The sequence below is a fragment of the Corvus cornix genome, chromosome 1A, assembly GCF_000738735.6.
Source record: "Corvus cornix cornix isolate S_Up_H32 chromosome 1A, ASM73873v5, whole genome shotgun sequence".
NCBI classification, from domain to species: Eukaryota; Metazoa; Chordata; class Aves; order Passeriformes; family Corvidae; genus Corvus; species Corvus cornix.
Window position 1 is genome coordinate 35,013,342 of NC_047057.1, and position 25,922 is coordinate 35,039,263.

Sequence of the window (25,922 nt, forward strand, 5' to 3'; positions counted from 1 at the left end):
CTTCTTACTTGCTATGTGACTTTTTGAATGTTATCTGGTCCCAGTCCACACTGGGATAGCTGTTCCTTCAAAGCAAGTTAAGGAAATATGTTTGTAGAGGCAGGAACTTGATGCCTCCTGGCACATTACTCTGTATGAAAGATCCAATTGGCATTGGCTGCCCATGTTCAGGCACCTCCAGTCCTGTAGATGAAAAATACCTCTTGTGAGAAAAATTTCCAATTCTGTGTGTTAAACATCACTCCTTTGAAGGTGGCTGCTGTCCAGCTCACACTGGTACCTTCTGTCAGCCTACTGAAAAGAGTAGTGCTGGATATACTGGGTGCAGAGAGGTTGTGAGCTCTCAGCCTCTCAGAAGAAAGCCTGCCAACTTCTGAGAGAGCTGTCCTGCAAAGGACACTGTGTTTTGTTTCACTTGTGTCTCACTGCTGCAGCCTTGCTTGCATCCACTGCGGTTCTCTTGCCTCAGCAACCCATGAAACGTTGCACTGTGTGTCTGATTTGGGGGCTTGGTTGCTATTTTTTTATATATATATGTTACTTCTTCACACTCTGCAAATCACATAAAGCTGCCAGTGTGGGGTGGTTTGGTTTTCTGGGTAAGGTAATGCCAAATTCTCCTCATTTATTTCTCTTTGGTAACTTCTTACAGTTAAGAGGAATAAGCCTGATTTTCTACATCCATCCATCCTTTGTTTTCCCAAGGGAGAAGGAAATACACAGTGACACAGATTCATCATCAAATTTTAAGCCAGTAGCTTGGGGCTCACAAATCCAGATTAACAAAATCCTCTCTTGCTTTGCTTCAGAAGCTTTTGTGAGTGAATCGCTCAGCTGGTTCTCTGAGCAAAAGGCAAGAAGCAAATTGAGCGGATGCAGCTCACTTGATTGGCAATCATATATTTAAATCTGTTGGAAATGCTATTTGCAAAGGCCTCTGGAAGAAAGTAATGGCTACAGAGATGATATTAAATTATTTTGCTGGGAGATTAACACCCCAAGTTAAATATCTAAATTGGCATGCAAGGACCAGCAGTAGGTATATGCCTGGCATGGCAGTGTGTGATGCTAAGGGGAAAACTCAAAATCCTGAAATTCACTCTTCTGTCCCATCCCGTCCCTCACTGATTTAGAAATGTCTTTGCAAACCCTGTACTTGATTGTGGAAGCTGGGGATTTCCATCTAGCGGATTATTCACTGATTTCCTCCTTGGCTTTGCAGATTTCCACGTTTTGTGTTGTATTCTCTGAAACATATTTGCAGCCAGAGTGGCTGCTTTTCCCAAAGCCATCTGCAGAGTTGGCTTTTGCATTTTGTTCAATATTTATATGCCATTGCTTTGAGGAATTTTGTTCTGGCATGCTGTCTGCTGCTCTGCTTCAGTAAGACCTGCCTTCTCTTTCATGTAGTGCAATTAAATCAATTTGTTTATACAGTATCATTCTCTGTTAGTTTCTAAGGCTCATTTTAAAAGTTGCAGTAATAGGAGCATTTTTTTGTTGCGTTTTTCCTGCTTGTGTGTTTCTGTGTTGCCAGTAACAGACAAGATTGTTATTAACAAAGTCAGAAAATTTAACTGCTGAATGAACAGCTTAATTCTAACTCGGAGCAGATGAGGGATGTCATGGGAGAATCCAGGGGCATTTTAGAAGATCATTTCCCATAATCTCTGCTATAAACATAGCCCTTTGACAGGGGTCCAGCACAGACTGCTGGATTTGAAGGACTGTTTTCAACGGAGCTCTTCAGTAGTTGCTGCAGGATGCAGGTTGGGAAGTACAGTGAGGAGGTAGTGCAGGTCTCAGTTTCCAGACTTGCACTTCCAGGTGTGTTTTGAGGGATTTGTCCTAGAACAGAACAAAGATGTCTGTGAGGCGTGAGAGTTTAGAGCTCTCTGTGCATCTGCTGCTGCAGCTCAGCCTGCCTCTGCCCCCCCCAGCCCTGGTGCTGAATCTGTGGGGTTCCCTGTCCGCAGTTTGCTTCTGGGAACCCTCGTTGCTGGGCCAGGCTGTGGGGTCATGCCCACAGGAGCAGGTATGTCTACAGAGGGCTGCCACACAGCTCAGCTCAATTCACAAGCAACATGAGAGCCTCCATCAAGCGTATGTTATCCCGTCAGAGTGCAGCTGGGAAATGTGGGGGAAACACTGGCCAATGTTTAAAACCTTTTAATAGATAAAGTGATAAGGCTTAAGTATTCTTGAGGAGGTGTCTAATGCAATTTGCTAAGGCTTACTTGAAAAATGAATACTATTAAAAATTGGCAGTGGGTCTGGTCTGACAGTGGGAGTGTGTGGATTGCCTGTGAACAGAAGGGAAGTGCTGTGCAAGCAGCTTTGCTCAGCACTGCAAATATGGGAGCTGCCTGCCAAATCAGGGTTTCTGCAAACTTTAGTCTAAATGGGCAAAGTATCTTAAAGCCAAGAACAAACACGTGAAAGAGGAGACACCTAGAACAGCGTTTAATAAGAAAAGAAAAGCACTAAGGCCATGGTTTATATTTCAATAATCAGATGAAAGGAAGCACAGCTGAATTTCTAATTATGATGCTTATTATATCATGCAAATATAGTCTTTCAATCCCTGACAGAAATCCCATAGCCAGAGTTATTGAAAAATCAGCTTATTCCTGTGTGTGGTTTCTCTGAGAATCAAAACCTCTTTGTTTGGGTTTTTTTTACCTCAGCATGGAACAGCTGCTATTCCTCCATTAACTTTCAATCAGAAACCAACCGCTTCCCTTTCTGGCATCTTAAGAGGCTGCTATGCTGATCCGTCAAGCTCACAACCTTTGCTGCAGGAAGCATGAGCAGGAAAACCTCGGAGGGAATATGTGTGCAATTAATCATCCTGCCTTGTCAGGTCACAGACCCACTGAATGAATCAGCCCCAAAGTTGGATATTTGAGAGGCTGTGCAATCCTCGTTCTGGTTTGATACGTGAGCGTGAATGCTGCCATTGCTTGCACTGCATTTAATTCACAGCTCTTTGGTGGTCTAATGGTTTGAAGTCTTGTAAGCCAGAAAATTGTTCTGTGTGTATTGGATGCGTGGCTGGAGATGCTATAAAAAGAGAAAAGAATAACTCATTACACTATATAGCTGTAATTTTCAGGTAAAATTTTATTGTAAAATAAATGTTGGCATAGCTGTAAAATTGCATACACACCTACAGTACACAATCTCCAAACAGCACATACAGCAATCAATCCAAAATAACTCTCCCAGAAATGCAGTACTACTTCTGACACTGCATTAAAAAAAAAAAAAAAAAGCAAACTCTATGTAATTTAATTTAATGAGCTAATGGAGCATCAAACTTTACTTTTGGTAATATAACTTTTCCCATAACATTTCAGCTAGCATAAGTTCTATATTTTTATTTGCATGCCAATTGTCATTCACTAAAAGCAGTTGGAAAAAAAACCAGCCAGTAAGCTCTTTCACATAATTGTTTGTTCAGCACCTGAGGGTTTCTGGACAAAATACTTCAGCTATTTGGACCCCATACAGCAGGATCAGTTCCTTTTGCCCTCTTGCAGTAGGCTGGTTTGTCTCGTGGTACCCACAGGAGAGGGAGCAGAGCAGCCACCCACTCTCCACTGCTGTGTCCATCCAACAGCATCTCTAGGATCTAATATCTGGCTTTTGCCAGGGGCCTGGATATCAGGAGCACTGCCAGGGTGTGGGGCTGTGTGGTGGGAGCATGACCCAGGGGCATCAGGGAGAGGACTCCTACCTAAGGGCGAATGTGAAACGTTGGAAGGGGCATGGGTTTGGCATAGAATTCAATATTCATTCCATAGAATTCAAAGGGCTGAGCTATATTTTCCTGCACTATTCCTCTGAAGAATAAGGTTTGAGATGACTAAAAAATTATTGTGAAATATTTGGGAAATCAGTTCTTAGGCAGGGGGAGAGTAGTTTGGAAGGGCCAAATATATGACGGTCAGTACACCTAAATAGCAGGTAGCCTATTTTTTTCTGAAAAATCATGAAAAATGGGTCTGATACAAAAGGCAAAAAAAAAAAAAAAGGAAATTATGGAGTAAGCTAATGTCTCTTGCTTTTGATGGATTAATTTTCAATCCTTATCAAAAATATAGAGCATATGTTATGAATCTGCGAGTATCTGGACAAGTGAATCACAGGCAGTAAATGATCCTGCTGTATTAAACATAAATAGTGTCCTGTGAACTTTCCTGCTTTTTTACTAATGGAGACCTATACGGGAAGCAATACATCATAAGGAACATTTTAAATAATGCCCCAAGATCTTATTGAAAAAATTAATTGAGATCAGGCTGACAGTGAGAGAGAGGAGACTGAAAATGGGCTGCAGAATTGTCAACACACAGCAATAATGAAGAGTGAGCTACCAAGCACAGGTGTGGGATGAGGTGTCTCACTAACTTTATTCATGATATTAAATAGCAAGGTAAAGGGCAAATTAATTGAATTTTTTAAGATATGCCAGATCAGGAGATTTATGAGCTCCAGTTTGATGGGCAGGTTATTCAATAACAAATACAAGGAACTAAGAATACTAGCAGAAGAATAAAATGTCTTGTCTATTCTTGGAAAATATAAGGTAATAAATAAAGATAAAAGGTACAGACCAAATGTTTTGGTGGGAGGAAACATCTCAGCAGGCAAAACTGTGACAGTAAAGCCTTCAGATAGCTGCTAAAAACCACACTGGTGCTAGCTAACCCGGGATTTTGATGGCATTTAGCTCACATTTTGGGGCTGAAACTGTAGCCTTTTCTCCAGTAGCTGTCACTAGGTGACATTTTGGGGACATGTGGGGGTACCATGTTCTTTTAACCTGTTTCAACCTATTGTTTTCATCTGTTTTGCTCAGAGCAATATATTTCCCATTCTTTTTTGTGTTGAAATTTCTGGGAAGTTGAGAGCAGTGTTGCATGGGATTGTTTACAGCAATTTGGGCAGTTTTTGTTGCCTGAGGAGGGATCTGAAGCAGGCAGAACCCAATGGAAATAGCCCCATCCTGTCTGGGTCCAGTAAAGCGGAGTAGTGACTTTTGCTGCCAGCTTTAGGCTCTGCCATTGCAACATCAGAACCACCACACCGATTTTTGCTTCCAAAAAGCAGCTCAGCTCTGCTGCAAACCCATGCATGACCAGAGGACCCCTGCCTAAACTCTTCCCCGGGGAAGGAAGCTTGCACAACTGGATGCAGCAAGCAGGACATCGCTGGGGGTGAACAAATCAATGTCCACTGGTGTCGGTGTCAGTAGGTTTGAGGCCAGGTGGGGTTTTCCTCCAGAGTTATTTTGGGCATAAGCCATATATTCATGCACACAAGTTATTTGATGGTAACCTGTCTTCCTCACTGACAGGACATGCATGTGTGCCCACAGAATTCTTGCTGTGCCAAGCAAAGCAAACTAAAAAGATTTAGGCAAATCTCCATATTTCAAGTCAGTTTTAAAATTATGCCTTGACCTATCTTGAAACATTGTGGGAATTGTTTTTGTGATAATACCTATACAGATTTACAGCCCATTTTGTAGGAATAGAACAGCTGATGTATGGCTGCATAGTGGAAGCTCATTGCAGTGCTAATTGTGCCTCAAAGTAAGATGGATTGGAAGTTCTTCCTTCCCTGCTTCCTGCTATTGGAGTGGCGCACACATGCTTTGATTTCCCTCTGTTGCTTCCTTGTTAAGCACCCTCTCTCCAGGCACACAAATACATATGTATTGTGCAGTAAGTGTTTACCAAACTCATCATTATTCTGTATTCATGCACACTGAGCTGTCTTTCTCAATAATTAGCTTTGTAATGATCAAAGACATTCTGTACTGACTTGCATTCCTCCTCATTTTATTGTTCCTCCATCACTCCTCTCTAACTCTTCTTATGTTACATTTTCAAGGTTGCTTTTATTGATAGCCAAAACAAAAAGGCAAAATAAAAAATGAAAAGCCAAATTGATTACTTTTATATTTATTTTGCAAAGACATATTAAAATTAATTTCTTATTTTGTCTGATGTACATTCTGTGCTTTGCTAAATAACCTTGAACACTGCTGCCAAGTCAAGCATTGCTATTAGCAATACTCATTATGTAGTTCAAAAGTGCTCTGATAATTTGTCCCTCTACCTTTAAACACTACCTTTTATACCCTATGACATTTGAGAAAAAAAAACCACATAAGAAGTGTTGCAGTCTTGTTGACAGTGAAGCGTTTGGTTCCTCTTTCACAAGAGTAAATTCCTGGCAAGTGCATCATATTAAAATGTACTCCGTCCTTGGATGAGGAAGAAGAGGGCTGGCAGTAGAGTCATTAATTGGAGTTATGTCTCCTCACAACCCTGGGAAGCAAAAATTTCTTTTACAGGAAGCTGATCTGCTGCCTGCAGAGGTTATATTTTATATGAAAGGCTGGACAGTGAAACAGAGACAGATATGAACTGCAGGGATCCTTGCTCCTCAGTTCCTACCTCAGAGACTAGCCCAGTTCCTGTCCCTTGCAGGAAGCATCTGTGGGAAGATGCAGGTTTTGTGGAGCGATTCAGTGTTTCTGCACATCAGCAGCCCAGTTAAAAGCTAAAAATGCTCTGGGAAAACTGGCTGTGCAGGCCAGGGTGTGAGGCTGTGAGTGGTGGTGCTTGCTGCTGCTTCCACTGGCTGCTAGCTTGACAGTGAAGATGCAGTTCTTCATGCTAGCTGGGGTTGGTACTCACACATCCGAGGGAAGAAAGACAGCTTTTCCTCCCTTTTCCTCCCTCCCCCGTTGCTTTATCCCTTACTGTTCCTCTGAACAATGCCCTCGCAGTTTGAACTCATTTTCTTTGAACTGCAGGCACTGCACAACTCATACTTTTGCCTGTTATTCCATCCCTAAACATCTGCCATTATTTATCTGGATAGTTTAAACTCTTTATGTTCGATTTATTAGCGTCTCTGAGAATTACCTCCAGCTTTGTGTGGAAATGTGTTCAATGGTGGAAACAGCTGCAGGGCTCCCCAGCTCCTCTTGTGATGGATTCCACTACAAGGCGACCTCCACCGTTCAGAGGGTGGGATTTGATGACTGTGCCATTTTCCTGGAAAGAGGCCACAGCCCCATCCAACACAAGCTAGTGCAATCTCTTTTACCACCTGGGTTTTGAGTGAAGACGTTTTTAATGCAGATCCAGAGGCAAATGCCATTGGCAAACACCTTTCCTCAGTTATGCTGGCAAAAGAGCTCCTGTTCTCCTGTCCTGCTGGCTGTGCTGCAGTGGGCTCCCACCACACAGCGCTCCCCCAGCATGTCTGGGGACACGGCATTTGCGCTGCCAGGAGCTGTGGCAGCTTGTCCTCACCCAGCCTTGCCCGCCATGGTCTTAAATGAAAGGAAGACAGGGGGAGAAGGGACTTAAGAGTTTCACACAGATTAATGAGCTGTTCTTTTTGGTGTCTTTTCCCCTTACATCTCAGAATTCTGCTAGGCTGAAATGCTTGCTTCAGGGTTCCATCTTGCGCAGATCTCATATTTCCTACCATTGTCAAGTACCAAGGGTGTGGTTAGGTCACACCAAACTCTGTGGCAAATTAGACCAGCCACAGTGTTTGTGGAGAAGCTTGATTTTGATACTTAATTGTGAGTATCAAGTTGAAGGCTGGAGGGCCATTCATTCCTTCTGCTTAAAGGTCATTGCACAAGCAGCCTTTGAAGTTCAATTACTTCAAGGCCCATATACCACCCAAATCTGTCTGTGTCTCTGCTGTAAGGTTTAAAATGCACCACTGTTTTCTATAGCATCTTGCGTGCCATCTGTTTTCCAAATCACTTTCCTCAGCTGCATAATTTAATTACTGAGATAAGAACTAGAGGGAGGAGGATATGGAGAAAAATGGGAAATTTGTTTGCGAAGCATCTGCATTCAATTCTCCCTTTCAGTGTGTGGGTACTAGAAGACATAAAGTGGCACTTCAGAAGCAAAGGGGCCCTGGTCACACTAACAAGGCTTTCAGCTTCTCCATGTCCCTGGAGAAGGTTGATGCAGGGTACAAAGTCTCACCATGCTGGGCTTTCGTGTGCTTGGCATAATACAGGGCATGAACCAATATCCGTCATCCTCCTGCCACCCAGAGCTTTTTGTTCGCTTTCTCTGGTCCCTTCCTCTTTGAGGCTGGTACCCAGCCATTAGGCATACTTGCACCTATGGGAAAGTCAGTGTTAGATTGGTCTTTTTTCAAACCCATCATTCCTGTTCCTCAGGGGGATAGGTGACAGTCAGGAGACTGAGCTGGATTGCAGTCTCATTTTCTGGGGGCAGCCTGGAGGGACTTGTGAGTGGCAGATCATGTTTAGCCAGTGCAGCTGGACTAAGGGAGTGGGGAAAGGTCTGAGATGCAAAGTCAGTGATGTCTGACAACCCATGCTCTGTGAGCCCATGGCTGCATAAAAACCTCAGACTCTCTCCTGGAACAAACTGGGGAGATTAAAAAGAGCTATTTTTTTGTTGATGACAAGGTAATTTTAACACAGGTCACTTCCCCAGTCTGCTGAACTGAGTGCCAACAAGCAGAGAGATGTGGGAACAACTGGGCAGCACAGGGGGCAGAAAGGAAGAGGTGGGAGAGAGCCACTTCCACAGCAGCATCTCAGGCAGACAGTTCCAGTGTGGCTTTCCCTGGCAAGGCTGAGTGAGGAAGGAGAAGTGGGCCTCCCCTTGGTGCAAGGACCTCATGGGCGAGGTGAGTGTGCTCCTGCACTGCAGGATCTCGTCAGCTCAGCCCCCTGCTCCGAGCACCATGGAGCAGCACCGTCCTCTGTGATCGCACCATATGGTCCTTTGCAGGCTTTTTTTTCTTCTGGTCTCTGAGTGTGCTGGATAGAGAAGGGGAATTAAATAAAAGATGTCACCACAATGCTGCTGGAGGTCTTTGGTGGCTTTATCCTTTTTCCTAGCTGCCTTCCCATCCCAGCATGGATGTATGTGCATTTTTCCCCACTGAAATGGACGCACCTTCTCTAGACAAGAAAATAAAAAATTCACTAATCATATTTTCTGTCTTTTCTCCTTTTTCTCTCATGGACTCAGTGCAATAAGATGTTTAGATCTAATCCCACCAAAGCAAAGAGAAATCCATGATGAAGAATATTGCCAGGTCAAGGATCTGAAATTTTCTTACCTGCCTTGGTTCAACAAGCACAACGTACTTGATGCTAGCACTCCTTTTTGTTTTTTCCTTTCTCCACTTTTGTAATTGAAAGCTCTGGCATTTTAGAGGCAAGATTTCAGCCACCCTTGGAGCTGCTGGAGGATGCTGGGGGAGTTGCTCATTCACCAGAATATTTACAGAAAATTTGTCACAGCCTGACCATATCTAATTGGCACAATGTGTAAAGAAACAGGCTCCTCGGATATTTTTAGTACTCTCCCACCTTTCATAGAACCTAGCCTAGGACTGTTGGGCATAATTAATTCCAGTTGTCTGCCAGTTCATTCTCTCAAAGTTGGATTCTTACAAACAATTTGGCTCCAGGTGTCTTTTAGATCCAGTGATAAGAAAATGGGATGCTGGCATTTATCAGGCGTGGTGTCTTGTGCGTATCTTTTCTGATGTTTGATACTTTGCACATTATATATCTATTGCCTTTGCAGCTATCCATTTTTTTCTCCTAGTGGTTTCATTGCTGCAACTTTAGTCATTGACAGGCAGGAGAAATGCCCCCAATTAACACATGGACCTTTCTGTAGCTGTCTTTTCTATGCATAACATTTTTTCCCTAGCTAAGATGCATCGAGCATTCTGAACATCTTCACTTTGCTTTCTGCATCCAATTATTTTTACTCTGTGTTTTTACAGTGTAGCTCCATTCATACCAAACCTATTTGGGTAGCTTTACTACAGGCCATACGGTCTGTATTTGATTTTCCAGGAAGTTTGGGTGTTCTCATCTGGAATGCCCCCAGTCTCTTTTTTAATTTCAAGATTCTTTACTCTCTGCACTATGGAAAACAGAATTGGAGGGCCTTTTTTCTGTGCTGGCCACACTACAGCCTCAAGCTCGAGCTGGGCAAAAACCTGATACATTTATCCCATGTATCAAACAGGACTGGGAGAGATCTTGTGATTATAGTGCGAAGAGTTAGTTTTTAAAACTTCTATTATTAAGTTTCCAAAGTAAAAATTATTTACATAACTTTGCATCATGGGGCAATGAAAACAAATGGATTTGAAATATGTGCCAGTTCCTATTGATATATATGTATGACTATGCCAAGGACAGGGAGAATTTGCAAATGAGTGTTTAGTCAGTGCTATTTCCTTCATGCTTGCAGACCAATGCAGGGGTCTAGTGCTACTGTCCTGCAAAGCCACCTGGTGTGGATGCTTTCCTCTCCGAAGAGGCCTCTGCCACTATTTCCCCCCAACACTCTGCTACTTTGCTGATCAGTGGAGACATTTCAGCTGCAAACCTCTCATGCTCAACAGCTGCAGTCCTGGGGAAGAAGTGGAACTAGTCTGAGAACTGGGTTTGGGTTTTCAGACTTCTGAGTGTAACTCCGAAAGGCATTGCTTAAATTCAGAGTTTTATCCCAAAAATACAGTGCAGCTCCCACAGAGATACAAGGATCTGAAGCCTTTGAGGAGGTGATCATATCCACTGAGCAGGGTGAAGTGGCCCAACTCCTAGTCCATCCTGTAACTGAGGTACAGGAATAGTAACCAGTTCTTTTAAGCCCATGGATATCTACATTAGGCACTGTAGAACTCTCCTAAGGATGACTGCGCTGTCAATATATTGACCTTCTGTGTCTTTGATGAGAGACATACCTCTGGGGTATGATTCCTGCTTGGGCATAAGCAGTCATAAGGGCAGTCCGGGATGATTACCCTGGATAGATAGACATCTGTTGAATGGAAATGTTGCTGTGTGATCACATAGAGACACTTGGTGTTTGCTCTTTCTCCTCAGTCAGTGAGCTTCTCCAGAAGATAGTTCAGACCTGAGATGCCAGAGGCCACCATGTGTTTGAGGAGCTGGAGGGAGCCAGGGTAGGCAGCAGCTTGGTCTCTTGAGTGCAGCCTGTATATGGTGTGTATAACTCAATACCATCCTGATACCTGGCTTCCACATCACACGGGCAAAGCAATCATTTCTGAGCCAGAAGTGGAGACAAGGACTTAAGAGACAAGAAAGAAATACCAGATCAAAGCCAAATTTATTCTCCTGATAACCCATCAAAGGGTTTTTATGAAGGTGTTATATTAGGCCCATATTCAGCTTTCTTCTGCCCAAGTTTTGGACGTATGCATGAGGATGCTTAGTAAAACACATCATTTTAAGGCTTTGTGCAAACCAGCCCAGCCTAGATAGATACATAGAAAAACATCCATGAGACCCAACCTTTGAAAAAGGGCTGCGGGAGACATGAACCTCCAGGAGGGGTTCACTCAGCTCACCCCATTATATCTGCCCCATCTTTTGGAAAGAACAGTTCCTCTTCTTGAACGTGTTAAGATTTTTAGGGACAGAAATACCCAGGTTTGGGCCCCTTCTTGTCCTGAGAGGAATAAAATTGCAGGTCTTTGGTGTTCTCTGCCAACCAGGTTGTGTGGCCTCACCGATGTGGGGAGGGCGGGAAACCTCTGTCTTTATCCTCGATAAGAAATAGCTGCTCCACCTGCTATTAGTTTGTTTTGCAAACATCAGCAAGCAACCACCAAAGGCAAGCAAGGACACTGTGTGTGATTTGGCAGGGATTTTGGCATGAGTGTGCAAAAAGCTGTGTACTATGATGTCTGGCCAAGCTGCTGCAGCACTTGCCAGTGGTGCTCGGTGCCTGGCATTTGGCTGCTGCACAAGGCCATGGCTGTTGTGCTCTTGGCCCAGCTCTTGCCACTGATCTCATGCTCTGGGCCTCTGGAGTGCACAGACGCCCGTAGCCTTGGGATGGGGGCACTGGTAGAGCTGGTGTGTCCCCATCACACGCCTCTACAGTCCCCACCACGTGCTGTGGCCCCACAGCTCAGTGATGGAGGGAGGAACATGCCAGTGCTCAATCCTCGCTGGGCTACCTTGCAGTTTCCTCTCTCCTTGAACCCTGAAGCTGTGTGCACCCACCTGGAGCACTATGTTGGCTAGGACACGCTTCTGCTACCCTTCCCAACTGGGAATTTGAGTAAGAGGGGTGGGGAGGGCAGTCTGCAACTGGGCTTGGACTGTACCCTCGCTGCGCTGACAATGGGGACCCTGCCTGGTCAGTGAAAGCCCTCAGAGGAATTTTAGCATCTTTTGGGGGTCCCAGGGCCTCTGCAACAGCAAAGCTGCAGGTGCTGAGGTGATGTTTTCCCTGGAGACTTAAAGGGTTTGAGGTTCACAAAAAGCTTTGCCCTCTTGGACCAAGGTGCCTTCACACCTGCTCCGTGCTGCTGACTACTACTCCAGATCTCTGGGACCTGGGACCATCTCTCATCCCAAGGAAAGCTGCTCGTTGTAGTGAGGTTCTGCATGATGCAGTAAGCACCCAACTGGGGTATAAAGAGGACACCAGGACCTGCAGGAGCCAGACCCCAAGAAGCTGCAGCCTCAGCCTGAGGAGAATCAAGAGCAGGTCACTTCCAGGGGGAGGCCAAGGGTGGCTCAGGGATCAGTCCAGCCCAGTCACGCCACGGCTGCCTCCCAACCTGCCCATGGCCTGTGCAGCCATTGCAGAGCATCCCCCAGCCCCACAGAGTACTGACTCTGAGAACAAGAGAAGGGCTTCTTGCTTTTGCAAGTTCTCCACAAATCAATTGAAATGCTGGGTTTTTTTCCTCTTTTTCTCCTGGGGGTTTTTTGTTGTTTTTTTTTTTTTTTCCACAGGTTAGGAGTGGTATTGTACCAGAGTGTTGTGCAAAGCCTTGGCTAGAAACATCTGAAAGTTTCAGTTGTGTTATTTGCTGACATACAGGCATTGCCATGTCCTGCCTGCCATAAGACCTCTGACACCAGCAGCTATTTTGAGCATAATAAAGCAACTGATAGTGAAGACAGGCACCAGCAGAAAACTGAAATTATGGCATGTGAAATGACTTATCAGACAAAGCTGCCAGCTCATAGGTATGAAGCCCAGGTACAAATCAAGTCCATATAAAAATATTATGGTTAAAAATTAGATTCCGGGGATATTTTGAATCAACCACTGTGTTCTTATTGAAGAGACTCTTCAGTTTCCTTGCTGTACCATGTAAAAATATATGTATCTATCCTTGTCTGCAATGTTGGCCTTGTTTCTCTTGTGTGGAGATATTAACTGTACATTATTTTATTATTATCACTTCTCCTTTGTGTCTACATTGGTTTCAGGACAGAGTAAACTTTTATATCATGAAGAAAAAACTCTCACAACTCCCTCAGCCTTCACTACACATCCCCTCAGCAAACAGTTCACAGTACAAGTCAACAAACCATTCTTTCTTTTAAATAAACTTGTCTTAAACACTTCTGATGACCAATAAGTAGTAACTGAGACAGAGCCCTGGCAGTAAGCTCGCTACTGCCAAGCACCCTGACCCCACAAGAATGGTTATGCTACTAGTTTTTAAGAACTGTGGAGAGCTGGAGGAGAAGAAATACGTTTGTTAAAAACCGTGGTTCAGATCCTTGAGGGGCAGGCAGTGATTGAGCTGCCGTGCAGCGCTAGTTGGTACAACTGCCTGGCAAAATATCTCTAAAATAACAGGCACTCAAGGTCAAGACCCACTGTGGTTCCAAACATCCATTGCATAACCCAGACAGTATCCGGTTTATTAAAGGAGGGCACAGAACTAGGGAGGAGAAGGGAACAACGGTATCTTTCCACATGGGCACTAATCTGGCCAGCAGGCAACAGCAGAGCCCCCTTTCCCCCAACAGGCTGAGGCTTCTGATGAATTTAATGTTTTCTGAAGACTGTCTCAACTGAAATCAAACTCACTTATGACCTTTTCTCTGAGCAGCAGGACAACAAAATCCATAATGCAAAGGCAGTCAAACAGAAGACAAGAATGTGATTTTTTAAAATGAATGTTTTATTCATTAAGTATTTATAAAAATGTGTAAAATACACTCAAATATATTTGATCTGTTGACTGTAGCTAAAAATATAAAAATATACTTAAATGCATAAATTAAATTGACAATAGTAGCACAGTTCTGTGTTCACTCAGTGTTTGTCAGGAACACAATTATAAGTAATTATATTGCATATGAGCATGGAATATGTACTGAAGATGTTTTTTACTCCAGGCGCTGGCAAAGGATTTATGGCTAGCCACATAAATTTCAAAACTGGGGGGTTTTCACTATGGTATACTGCTCTGCTGTAGAGCAATATATATTTAGCATCTTGATGTTATTTACAGTATTTCTTTAGCTTTCAAATAAACGAAGAAACAACTAAACTGTCATGGTTATTAGTCTGCATCACTGACACTGTGTGTCCCAATTCCATCGTTTTTTCTCAATTAGCTAGTCCCTGGTCTCCAGTATTTCCTGCCAGCCTTAAAAAACAAATCCCATTTTGAACCAGCTGTCACTGAGGTCACTGACCTCACAGACCAGTTTGCTTTGGCCATGGTGGTGCTACCAGCAGGTCAGGAGTTTGACTTTGTCAGCCTGAGGGGGACAGTTGAGGACGTGGGGTCTACAGCGAGTTGCCCAAATACTGGGGTGAGCACTCATATCAATCCGAAGTTCAGCATCCTGGGATTATAGGTCCCAGAGCTCCAGAGCCCAGGCATCTGTGACATGGCCATGAGGGAGTGGTGGTCATTCTATATTGCATTTTATTTACACAAACTGTATGTCTGAAGTATTGAAAGAAACCTGAATAATTGTTAAGCACCTGCCAAGGCACTCCTTGGACATGAAGCTGTGGCTGCAGTAAGCTGTACCTCTGAGTGTCAGATGCATTTCTCTGATCTGTGGCCTTGGAGAGAGATGCTGATATAGTGATTAGATGGTTACTGTTCTCATCCCTCTAGCCCATATACTAAATCCCAGGCTGAGGAGCACTGCTAAGTGCTCATGTACTCCTACCTGTCTAGTATTTAACTTTCTGCTTTCAAAGTCAATGCATAAATAACCATATACAATACATAATACAAACTTGAAGCTCACACATTTTCTTTTCTCTGTTCTACAACTGAAAGGAAATTCATAGTTTATTATGGCACAAAATAATATTTCTGGCATTTTATGGCATTTTAGGCATTATTTATTGCTAAATAACTATAGCAGCAGAGAAAAATGTATAAAGTTGCACTTTTTGACATCTTCACAGTATGCCTATTTCTCTCACCTACTTTTATGTTCCATTAGTAACAAAAAATATCATTTATCAACTCCAGCTATGTAAAATCTTTTTTTTTTTCCTACAATTGCTAGTGGATCTTTTAATTGTATTGCACAGATTAAAAAAATATTTATTACAATTTTTTCATTATTAAATAACTTTCAATACAAAAATTTGAATTAACCTAAAAGCCCAACCCTGCAAGTGCTTCAGAAGTGGAATGGTATTTTCTTCAGGCAAGCATTCCAGTTGACTTTCATGAAAGTACTCAGGTAGCTTTGTGAACAATGCAGAGATTTGAAGGATGGGCTCCAAGTGTGCAAATCTTAGCTTATGGATCAGCAACAACACTAGCCTTGCTTTCTAACATTATTATTGGGAAACATCAAGAAGGGAATTCTGAATATCATCAAGGACATTCAAAAGATGTCTTTTTCCTTAAGAGCTTTGTTCCACACAGAAGCTCCTTTAAATCCATTCTTGTTACATTAACAATTCCCCATCAGTCCTGTTATTCAGCTTAGAGGCACAGTAAATATAATTACTTATACTGAGAAGTAGGTGTTGTATATTAACAAAATGCTACATAGAAACTTTTTTACTTTTTCTCTGTGATTTACACTGGTTTCATATGAGCAGAACTGGCTAGAGAGCAGAACCAGAGCAATAATGTGTGTATACGGTCTCATGTGTGACCTACTTGGGCAGAAATGTAAAGCTGCTCAAGAGCACCGTGCCAGTGTTTAAGGTCATCTGTCATGTTATGAAGTGATGAGGAGGAAGAGGCTTATGAACTGTGTCCAGTATTAGCTGAGAGAAAAGATGAAACAAGTTGTCTGCTATGACATCATCATTTTGGGTACACATTTGTGAACTCTGTAGATGCAGACAAGGGAGCTGAGAGTGATAAAATAAACTGCAGGATGATGTGTGTCTTTCTGAGAATGATGAACAACATGCATACACAGCATACAATCAGACTTTTGCTGATTTACGCAGGTCATCTAGTATTGAGTGAGCTCCATTTCCCTCAGCATTAAAAAATGGCACAGTGATATAGAGTGTGAGGTAATTTATAGGGTACACTTGGTGTGTCTTAACAGTGTAATTGTACTGCTGGTAACTAACATGGTGATCGTCATTCCTCGGCTACCCCTGCAAAAAAGAAAGGACCAAATGCAGTGCATGTAACACAACAGCAGTTCTCATGATGCCTTAAGTCCAGCAGTTACTAACACGACCAACAATCGATCTAAAGATGCCATGCTCTTTTGTCCTTGCTTGCTAACCTAGTCATCTAGCAAAGGAAACAGAGAAATGAAGGCATCTGCAGAAAATGTGCACATTTCTTTGTGGTTTTGCTTAGACTTTCCTCTGTGAAAATGTCTTCCACTCTAATGCTAGTTCCCTTCTTCTTCAGTTTCCATTAAGGGTGGTGAATTTTGAGGTTTGTCTGGTGCCAAAGAGGATGTGCAGGAGGGATGAGCAGTATTTTCATACAGAAACACCTAAAAAGATTAACTAAGTTTACATGTTTTGAGCAGCAGTGACAGCTGATTTGAAGGGTGGCTTCTGAGGCATGTGAGGCTATTTGGTCAAGAAAGGATAAGATTCCAGATGGAATAGGAAGAGCGACTATCAGGCTGTTACCTTCTCTCTAGGAAAACTAGAGTGACATGGATGTGCACAGTCCTGCTGTGCCACAGGAGTTCTTCCGTTAGGCACTTAGCTACTTACTGATTCTCAGAAGGCCTTCAGAAATATTTATTTTTCTCAAAAACAGAAGTGGAATTTAGGCACTTGTCTTCAGCAACAAGCTCAGTTTTCTCTAGGAAAAGTATGGGTAGATGTATGAAAGAACTACAAAGCCCTTCCTTCTTTTCATGACGGAGAGGAACTGTTACTGCCTCTTCACTATTTGTTTGAGGAGCATTTTATAAAGACAAGCAATAGCTGAACAGAGTGTTTAGACCCTTGAATGAGATGCCTCTTTGCAGAAGAGAGAGCACTGCGCATAATCCACTTGGCTGGGCAGGGTATCTGGTAAGTGCTCTTGGATTGTACTTCTTGCTAATCACCACATGTCTTCAGTAATGAGTCCCTGCCTGGGGGCATGGGGGTTGGAACTAGATGATCTTTAATGTCTCTTCCAACCCAAAACATTTGATGGTTCTATGATCAGCACAGCTCTGCCAGCCTACATTCCCTGATGATCCTTTTTCCATTCCAACTGCTCTTGTGGTGGTGACATCAGGTAACATTCTAGTGGAAAATTCTTTCTATGCAGACATTCTGGGGCCAAACTGTCTCTTTGTGAAAACAAATGGCATTTGAAGGATACCAACACTTGGGGCAAAGCAGCCATGCTGCAAGCAGCTTAAGGCCAGTTGTGTAGATGGTGGAATATATACCTTTATATGTCTTTGTTTCAATACGTTTGCAGTCCCTCTACTTTTTTGGCTGTCATGCTACAGCATTGTTTCTAATGAGCTATGGAAGTTGCCAGACTTCACATCCTCACAGATCTGTTAGCACAAATGTCTGAGGTGTTTCTTTGAACATCTTTCTTAATTCAAATTATACACATGTGAAAGTACACAGACACAAACTGTGGTCTGATTCTGCTCTCTTAAACCAGTGTAATGAAATGAGAATGTGACCTTTCTCCCCTCAAAGTATGTGGTGGGAGAAAGGTCTGCTAGACTTCACTGCAGTGTATGTTGTTTGATATTTTTCTACTATGTCACACTAGACTGAAACAGTTGCTTCTAGTGAGGTGAACCCTGTTTTACTTGGTTGTCAATGAGTTCTGTAAAAGGTATGCCACTGTGTTACGGTTTATACCCATTTTTGTCAGATGAAAAGCGGTAAGTTTAAAGTGTAGAGTAGCATTGTAATTCCTATACAGGACTACTGTTCCCTTGCTTAATAGTAGCTTATTTCATCTCACAAACACTGAAATATTTTTTAAAAATGAGGTTCTCCTTATAGGATTTTTCCTGTGTCATGCCAATAGCTTCCCAAACACAGCAGTCCTGTTAGCCATACAATTTAAAATAGTTTATGTAGAACAGTTTATAAAAACTGTGATAAGAAAAAATAGTATTATCTGAAGCATAATATTAATATCAACAATATAGAAAAAATACATATTTACATAATGCCAAAATACAATTATATACATTAATATCTATTACATTTAAATTATATATCTTTAAAAAAAAATCACCAGACCAATAAATTATACACAGTCTCAACCAAAAGGTCTGGCACCTTTCTGGTGCATGAAATACATACATTAAAAAAACCAAAACGAACCCCCTAGTTAACAAATGTGTTCACAAAAGCAGGTATCTCTAACATTCTTAGTGCCTTGAATAAACAGCATCTGAAAGCAAGGAAAACTGAGATTAGAAAAAGTAAAACAACGCAGATTCAGCAGTGCTCTGAGAGGTGGCTGTGTGGCAGCAGCACTGGCTGGTGACTGATGTGACAGCTAAAGATCAGATCCCATCTCTGCTTGGACTCTCAATGTATGGAACCTGGATATTTCAGTTCTTGGCCTCCTCCAAGCCTGTTCTACCTGTTGATGACAACTCTGATTTTTACAGGCTAGATCAAGAAAATTATTTTGATCTCTTACCGTATAACCCTAATGCCTAATGTCCAAATTTGTGGAGCTACTGAGATCTTTCTGTCTTGACTCTAAAAACTTCCATATCCCTCAAGAATCTGCTCTACCAAGGCACACAGGTCACCTCTGCTTACAGCTTCTCCACATTGGTCCTCTGGCCATGAGAACAGGAGGGGAAGGGCAGTGCTAGTGCCAGGTTTGTTACCCCTGCAACTCTTATTAGCAAAGGACTGGATACAGGCTAGGAAAAGGAGCCTACATGGATTGGGGTCTGGGGAGAAAGAAAGAGCACAGCCTAGGACACCTGTATTTTCCAGTCAAGGCAGATGGGAAATCTCCCAAGGCTGCCTATATAATCAACAGCAGATGAGGGTGATGCAGAGAGAAATCGAACGCTATGAATGACAGAAGAGCCCAGTGAGTGCTGTCAGTGGCCTTAGTTGCTTAAAGGCAGATGATGTAAAGACTTGTGGGGTAAAACCAATATCATGATATCCTGACAGCACAGGAACCATCAAGTGTGAGACAGGGAGAGCATAAAGGTAAGGTAGGAGCAGGAAGTGCTGTTATAATGACTACTAATGAAGGAAATAAAGACAGAACTGCAAGAATGAAAAGAGCAGAGAGAACAAATGAAGGTCCAGGAAATAAAGAAATATCAATGGTTAAGGATAGCACAATTCCCTCTCAATTACATTGTCAGTGAGCTACTGCATTTGAAACATTTTACAGTTTGATAAACTTGCAGTTACCTCTGTGATACTCTGGATTCACATTTTCATATATTGGAAATAAGGGATTTTCTTGTTCACTGCGAAGTTTTCTGGCTCTTAACACATCTCTCACACATTGATGTAGATACACATATTGACACTGCAAAAGATTTGTTTTTAAGACACTCTGAGGAATTTCATAATTTAATTTTCTGTATTGCGAAAAATCAGTACAAGCTAACTCCTTCACACAAAATCAAGGGTGGTGTTAAGAATTGATCTCCTTTTTATGCTAGTAATATACTAAACTTTCGTGATCACCTCTCTTTAGAAATAACACCAGTAAAACATAAATGAACACAGTATGTTTTGACAGATCATGCCTTGAATGAAAGCTTTAACAACTGTAAAGTGCAATTTCACATGGTACTGTGTTGGACAGCTGCTACTTCTGAATGCTTTGGTATAAAGTACATGTAGAAGAATTACTATGTACAGGGAAGCACACAGAAAAGACAATTTCCTCATTTTCTTTTTTTTGTTCTGAAAATAAGTATTTTCCACAGAATTTTATAATAACATATAAATATTTCAGACAACCTTGAGAAACCTAAATCTCTGGAAAAAAAAAATCAGTATTTTTTTGATCCAGCATAAGTTCTAAGATTGTTTCTGACAATGCAGCAAATGACAGTCTCTTCTGAAGAGTGCCTTTCATAGAACGGAGCTAAGATGACATTCACAACCAAAGTAAGGAGGCTCAGCATGTTATTGGCTATTGACTACTCACCAAACTATCTTAACAGAATAGATCATTGAACTTTCATGATTTGCTACTCTTTGTGGTTTATGACATGGGTCACAATAATTTTTGATTAGTGTAACATGGCCCCCAAACATTAGGCCGAGCATGTTTATATATCAAGGTGTACCTTTTTAATGTTACTTTACCTCAAAAACATAATTTCTCCAATAAGTATATGTATTTTCTCCCATCACACCTTTTCTTATTTTCCACAAGAAATTTGGCCATTGCTCTGTGTCTTTTTCCCAGTGCTCTGGCTCTGGGAAAGTGAGGATATCTGCCTTTATGTACATACAGCTGCTGTCTCTGTGGAGCAGAACCCTGCACCCCACCCACCAATGCGACGGAAAGTTGACCAAGCACAGAGACTTCCTTTGGCAAAGACCATTTTCGACTGGAATGGTTAAAGCTGCTGTAGCACACTGCCTTTTGAGCTGATGCAGAGAGTTTTCCCTTGCACGTCTCCACCTGCAGTCTCTTGTCTTAAACAGCGTTGAGCCAAGTCTGAAGCAGGGACATTGTTTTGTTGCTGCTGTTTTTCTGAGACTGAATATTGTCAAGTATGATGGTACTGTGGCCTTTGACTTTTGTGCAGATCTGGCTGCCTTTTGACTTAGATGTCATGTCAAGCTCATGCCAAAGGTAGGCTTTGTAACACACAACTTCTGTTGTCTGTAAGTCAAATTTAGACTCTTGAGGCAGTTGCCTCTTTTTTACAGCTAGGGAAAAAGAGCCACCCTCCTGAGATGTTTGTCTGCCTTTGCAGACTGTGGATGATGGGAACGTAGGAGGATCTCTGAAGATGCCCAGACCAGGCTGGGAATCTGTCTCTCTTCCAACAGAAGGTCTTCTGTGATTAAGATATTTCCAGGAACCCCTTTGTTTTGTGTTCCCAGCTGGGCCTCTCTTTATACCCATATAAGACTTTTACATCTATCAGAAAATGCTGTCACTGACAGATTTGTTTCCAAATTGCAGCAAAGAGCTCCATTAGCATCAAGCTACAGGCAGACCCATCAAACTTGTTCTCATTCTTCTATTAATGGTTCACAAGGAAAATGTAAAGACTACCTCTACAACACATCTTTATTAAATCAGCTCCTAAGTGTTTAGGTCCTATCAGTATAACATGATTTTCTTGCAGTTTTAAAAGCACGGAAAGAAATATAAAACATTTACTTCTTCTGCACTTTGAGAATAAATGTACTTGCTTTTCCATAGTATGTTAGGAGAACGCCAATCAACTTCCCAAAATAATTTTAATGAAAATGACAGAGCAGCTCAATAAAACATAAACTGCAAAGGCACAAGGTTACAGTGGCTAGAGTTTTAAAATTGCATACATCTAATTTTCTCTGTCCTGCATTCCTCTTTCCTATTATGTCAACCTATCTGTCTGGTTTAGGCTTGTTTTCCAAACCCATCCCTGAAGGACGTATCTCCACTTAAAGCTCATTTACTGGGCTCTGCAGTAAAGCAACAGTGCGCTGTTAAGTGTCTGCTGCTTAATGCTGCTGGGGTGATTGTGGGCCAGGGCAAAAAAGGGAGAAATCTGCAGGAAGCATACCTGCCACTTGTTATGGTTTGGACCCTCTCTCTAAGAGAGCCAATGAACTGGAAATTCTCACAGAGCTAAAATACAGCTAACTAGTATTCCACAGTGGAGTAAGTGCAAAGTGCTTTGAGAGTCTTTAGGATGAGAGATTATTATATACTGTAGCTGTTGTTGCTGCATAGCAGGCTATCCAAACCTTACCTCTGTCTGAACCATGTGAACACGGTGAAGCCTTAGATCATGTACTGCTGCATAAATGTCAACAGTGTCCTTCGAATCCAGCTGTTGCAGAATTCGGTCCAGTGCAATGAATGTGCCAGTCCTGCCAACACCAGCACTGGAAAAGAAAACAACCCAAGCGATGTAAAAGCAGATGGATCAAAGCATTCACTATCTTCACGGGATACTTTTGTAAAGTTCAGATTTCTAGGGCGAGAAGCAAATTGTTCAAATGGCATCTTTGGGACTTTATAACACTTTATAATGAATTTATTTAGGAAGGAGGAAAGGATAGCAACGGTAGAGGTATCTCTGCTACTGCCTGCACTGCTTTCTGCTTTGGATTAACCCAGTCATTGAGATACACTGCAAGACTGAAACTGGCTAACTTTGAAACCTCTTCTCTCCAGGGATGCAGCTGTGGGACACAGCAGACACCTGACATGCTGCAGCACATGCTGTACAGGCAGACACAGGCAGGGTCATGTAAGATACAAGCCTCAGCCCATATAATGGTTGAGGGGTCAGATACTACAATCAGGTAGTACCAGAGAACACATGGCTTTATCAGAAGATACAGCACCAACTGCACTCACTCTCTCTCTCTCTCTGTAGCCCTGCACTCTGCTGCAACTGGCTGGTGGATTACAGATCAGGCCAGTCCAGTTTTGTCTTTTTTGTATGCAAGTGTAGGGGTGGACCACAGAACTGAGGGTAAACTGCAGCCCTGTGACTGCCAGAGACGGAAAAAGCAGAAGAGCAAGAAAAGGTAGTAAGAAAAGGGAATCTCAGTCGGAATGGGGGAAGGGATGGATGGATCTGTCAGCTAGTCTCAACATCCATACATAGACTCACCCCAGGTAAATCTTACCTTTTTTAAAACACCCCTTTGTGATTCAAATGTTGGGCCACAACAGCAGCATAAGGGCAATTTAAGAATGCAAAAGCTTATGAGCAATGGCAGCTGCTGACACTTTAGTGCTCTCCAGTGGTCCCACAGAGACACAGTGGTTCCCTAAGAATAATTTTTGAGGTATCTCCAGGGTGAGGCTGTGGGTGAATACATGTGCCTTGGTAATACTGCTCTGATGCATCCAGAGAATTAAGCCCATCAGCTATCTCTCAGATTCTGTAGCTGCCCATAGTCTAACAGGGATGAACATTTGGGATCTTCCCAAGGGTAGGCACAAGGGCTCTGTGCCACTGACCTGCTGCTGCTGCACATACCTGCAGTGTACAATACTTGGTCCTGTGTCTGGGGTCCTGTTGATATAATCTCTTACAGTTCTGACAAACTGAATCAGGGACTGGGTGGTCTCTGGCACACCATGATCTGGCCATACAGTGTAGTGGAAGTGACGAATGAGCCTTGTTGAGTCAAGCTGCTCTTCCTGTTGGGATTCAAAAGTCTGGGTCATCAGGACAAGAGAGGAAGGGGAACATACAACATGTACCTTCAGAGAAAATGATATCTCTTCTACCAGAGCAGAGCCAGGCACGATGCAACTGTGCTGCAGCAGAAGAAACCTTCCTAATTTAGCCTTGCAAGTGTTTTAAGCCAATTAATCAGGAAAAAAAAAAGAATGCAAACATACGCTGCAGATTTTAAACTCTCGTATTGTCCACTCTGGGAGCACTGATTCAGACAGCATCTCAACAATCAGGTCTCCATAGTACAAGGAATCCTGGTCATGGGGCCAGTATTGATCACACTTTACCTGCAGGGACACAAGGAAAGACAGATTTAGTGTTAGAAACAGCTATAAACAATGCCTCCATCTAGCACTGGCAGAAGCAGACTTCAGACCTCTTGTGCCTGAGGATGAAGGAAGAAAGGCAGTAGCTGAACTCAGAGAGAGATGCCAGTCCCTGCCATGTCAACAAACAGGGTCTGGCATGGGAATGGGTTAGCATGGGGTTGGGAAGTGGAAGTTCTCATAATTCATTTGTGATGGGCGGAATGGGAAGCACTTCACTGATGCCCTCTTCTAGGGCATATTTTCTGCGCCAACTCTTCTCAAATCTCTGCTTGGATGAGAGCTAGGCTTCCAGTGCCCCTTCCTCACCTCTTGCTGAGACATGGCAGTAGGGTCCTGTAGGGTATGCCCAGCCCCTGCCCTAGAGGCATGTCTGCTGAGATAAGGAGATTGCACAATCCAAGGCAGGGGCTGGGCATACCCTACGGGGTCCCATTTGGAACCAGTGAGGTGCAGAAGGACACAGATCCTATTCTGCATCGGCTTTCGCCCTCTCCTCAGGAAAAAATGGTAAGCTGAAAGGAACTGACCCCGTGTGTGCCACTAGAGGATCACTGCCTCAAGTTTGTTTAGTCTTCTCACAGACCTAGTCCCTGTCTTACAAAGGGCACAGGACATGGTCATACTTGGGAAGGTATGCTACACCTCCACTCAGTAGGAGTGTTAAGTGCACAAGTAGTCTCTTTATTAACTACATCAGGGCTTATATATCAGAGATAATTTGATGTATTTACTGATCAACATTTGCTCTCTGAGCTTATATTTGAAGTAGAAGTTGATCAGAGTTGATGCAATAAACAGGCACTTTTTGTTGATGGTTGTCCTCCTGCATGCTTAAGAAAATTGTATTAGTACTAGTGAACAAAGTCCTGGATTAGAGACCAGAAGTACTGAGCTGTGCTCCTACTTCTAGCCTTGACGTGCTGCATGATCTTGGGACAGTCTGTGTATCCTTACTTCACAGTCTTAATCTGTCTCCATTCTTTATATTATACCTTTTCTCTCATGCTGCTTATCTCAACTGGGCCCTTTTTGGCTTTATTGTGATGCAAATAAGAAGCAAAAACTTTTAATAGATGTTAAAACAGACATTAATAATAAAGAGGAGTCACTGCTCACCCGGCCCTTCTCAACACACTGGGTCACCATGACAATATTGTGAACATTTTGCTCCCATGCCATCTTCCAGAACTCATCTTTGGTTCCAGGCAAAGGACCCTGAGTTGCTATGTATTCCCTGTGGAAATTATTGCCCTGCAAATAAAGAGAACTCCATTAGTTTCCAAAAAGGCAGAAAAAAATCTTCTAACAACTGAACAAACCTTGGGGTTGCAGCCAGGTCTCTGCAGCAAAAATACCCTTGCTGGGACAATAGTTTTGAAAGCTAAATTGTTGCCTTGGACCGGGAAGCAAATGACTGATTTGAATAGAGAGAAGGAAGAGACCGTGGCAGTATATCTAAATGCTATTCCTTTTGTGACAGCCAAAGCTTTCCATTATTCTTTTGTGTTTAGCACAGTCTCAAGCAATTTTAAAACTGCTAGGGGTTTTTGTTTTATTTACCGTTTTTAATAAATTAGCTGAGTCCTGGCTTGAAATCTGGATTGCTAAAGCCACTGCTATTATCAATCATAACTCTTTGACAAAGGGCATTATTTTAATTTCAGCCAGTTTTATCACCCTGCAAGGTGCCAGTGCTGTCAGGATGAGCTACAGCTCCACAGTGAGGATGCCACCTGCAGTGATAGCTACAGTTATTGTGGACACTGTATAAAATCAGTGACCTTTAAAAATATGTCCTTGGCCAATTAGATTTGCTATCTCACGTAACTATAGCAATGCGAGGAAGTGTTCATAAGTGCTGGGTAAATCACTCACACTTAACTTAATGGCAGTCAGACACAGTCTTTCAGCACACCCACAAAATGAGTTCTCAGATTTTTAGCTCAAGT

At 42.6% G+C, this 25,922-nt stretch overlaps 1 protein-coding gene across 3 annotated transcripts in view; it reads right to left on the reverse strand.

Annotated features, from left to right (window-relative positions):
• Positions 1-14,001: 14,001 nt before the first annotated feature.
• Positions 14,002-25,922, reverse strand: part of PTPRB (protein tyrosine phosphatase receptor type B) — a 63,578-nt gene continuing 51,657 nt past the window's right edge. For 2 of the 3 annotated variants that reach the window (XM_039570366.1, XM_039570368.1), the window contains 6 exons: positions 25,090-25,224; positions 23,809-23,931; positions 23,441-23,604; positions 22,196-22,331; positions 19,674-19,794; positions 14,002-18,870 (listed from right to left, as the gene is read on the reverse strand). In XM_039570366.1, the coding sequence (XP_039426300.1) occupies positions 18,839-18,870; positions 19,674-19,794; positions 22,196-22,331; positions 23,441-23,604; positions 23,809-23,931; positions 25,090-25,224 (711 nt within the window). In that variant the 3' untranslated portion in view covers positions 14,002-18,838. The remainder of the gene's footprint in view (positions 18,871-19,673; positions 19,795-22,195; positions 22,332-23,440; positions 23,605-23,808; positions 23,932-25,089; positions 25,225-25,922) is intronic. The other variant, XM_039570367.1, reaches the window with a different exon arrangement.